General features: G+C 43.4%; 1 protein-coding gene across 1 annotated transcript in view; it reads right to left on the bottom strand.

Moving 5' to 3' along the window:
- The window catches only part of LOC119588700 (H(+)/Cl(-) exchange transporter 7-like), a 25,784-nt gene that overhangs the window by 11,754 nt on the left and 13,657 nt on the right, over window positions 1-373 (bottom strand). Inside the window, 1 exon segment of the mRNA XM_037937338.1 lies at window positions 181-324. Within this exon segment, the coding sequence (XP_037793266.1) occupies window positions 181-324 (144 nt within the window).

Genomic DNA, 373 nt, shown 5'->3' with positions numbered 1-373 from the left:
GTACCTGGTGCGGATGGCTTATGTAAACTCTTCTCCTTTCAGCATTCCTCAAAGATCAACCCTTGCTTTAAACACAACCACTGAGCACAACCCAAAGCTTTTAATTCCTAGCATTCTCTCCTTGAATCAAAACATTACTAGATAGTCATTCATTTCCAAACCAACCACCTCTGCACTTACCTTTCCTACAGCCAATCCTCCCAGCACTGACATTGTGACACCAAAGGCTTTGCTTGCGAGCGTCTTTATTCTGACCACACGGGGAACCTTCACACCATTAAGGTAGCACTTCACTTGGGGAATTCCACTTCCCGCTGCCACAGGCTTTTGGTGAGAAACAGGGTAATTTTTAAAAATAATCCAAATATAAAGC

The sequence above is a fragment of the Penaeus monodon genome, chromosome 24, assembly GCF_015228065.2.
Source record: "Penaeus monodon isolate SGIC_2016 chromosome 24, NSTDA_Pmon_1, whole genome shotgun sequence".
Lineage (NCBI taxonomy): Eukaryota > Metazoa > Arthropoda > Malacostraca > Decapoda > Penaeidae > Penaeus > Penaeus monodon.
The sequence above is the reverse complement of the archived record's forward strand: the minus strand, read 5'-3'. Positions and strand labels throughout refer to the sequence as shown.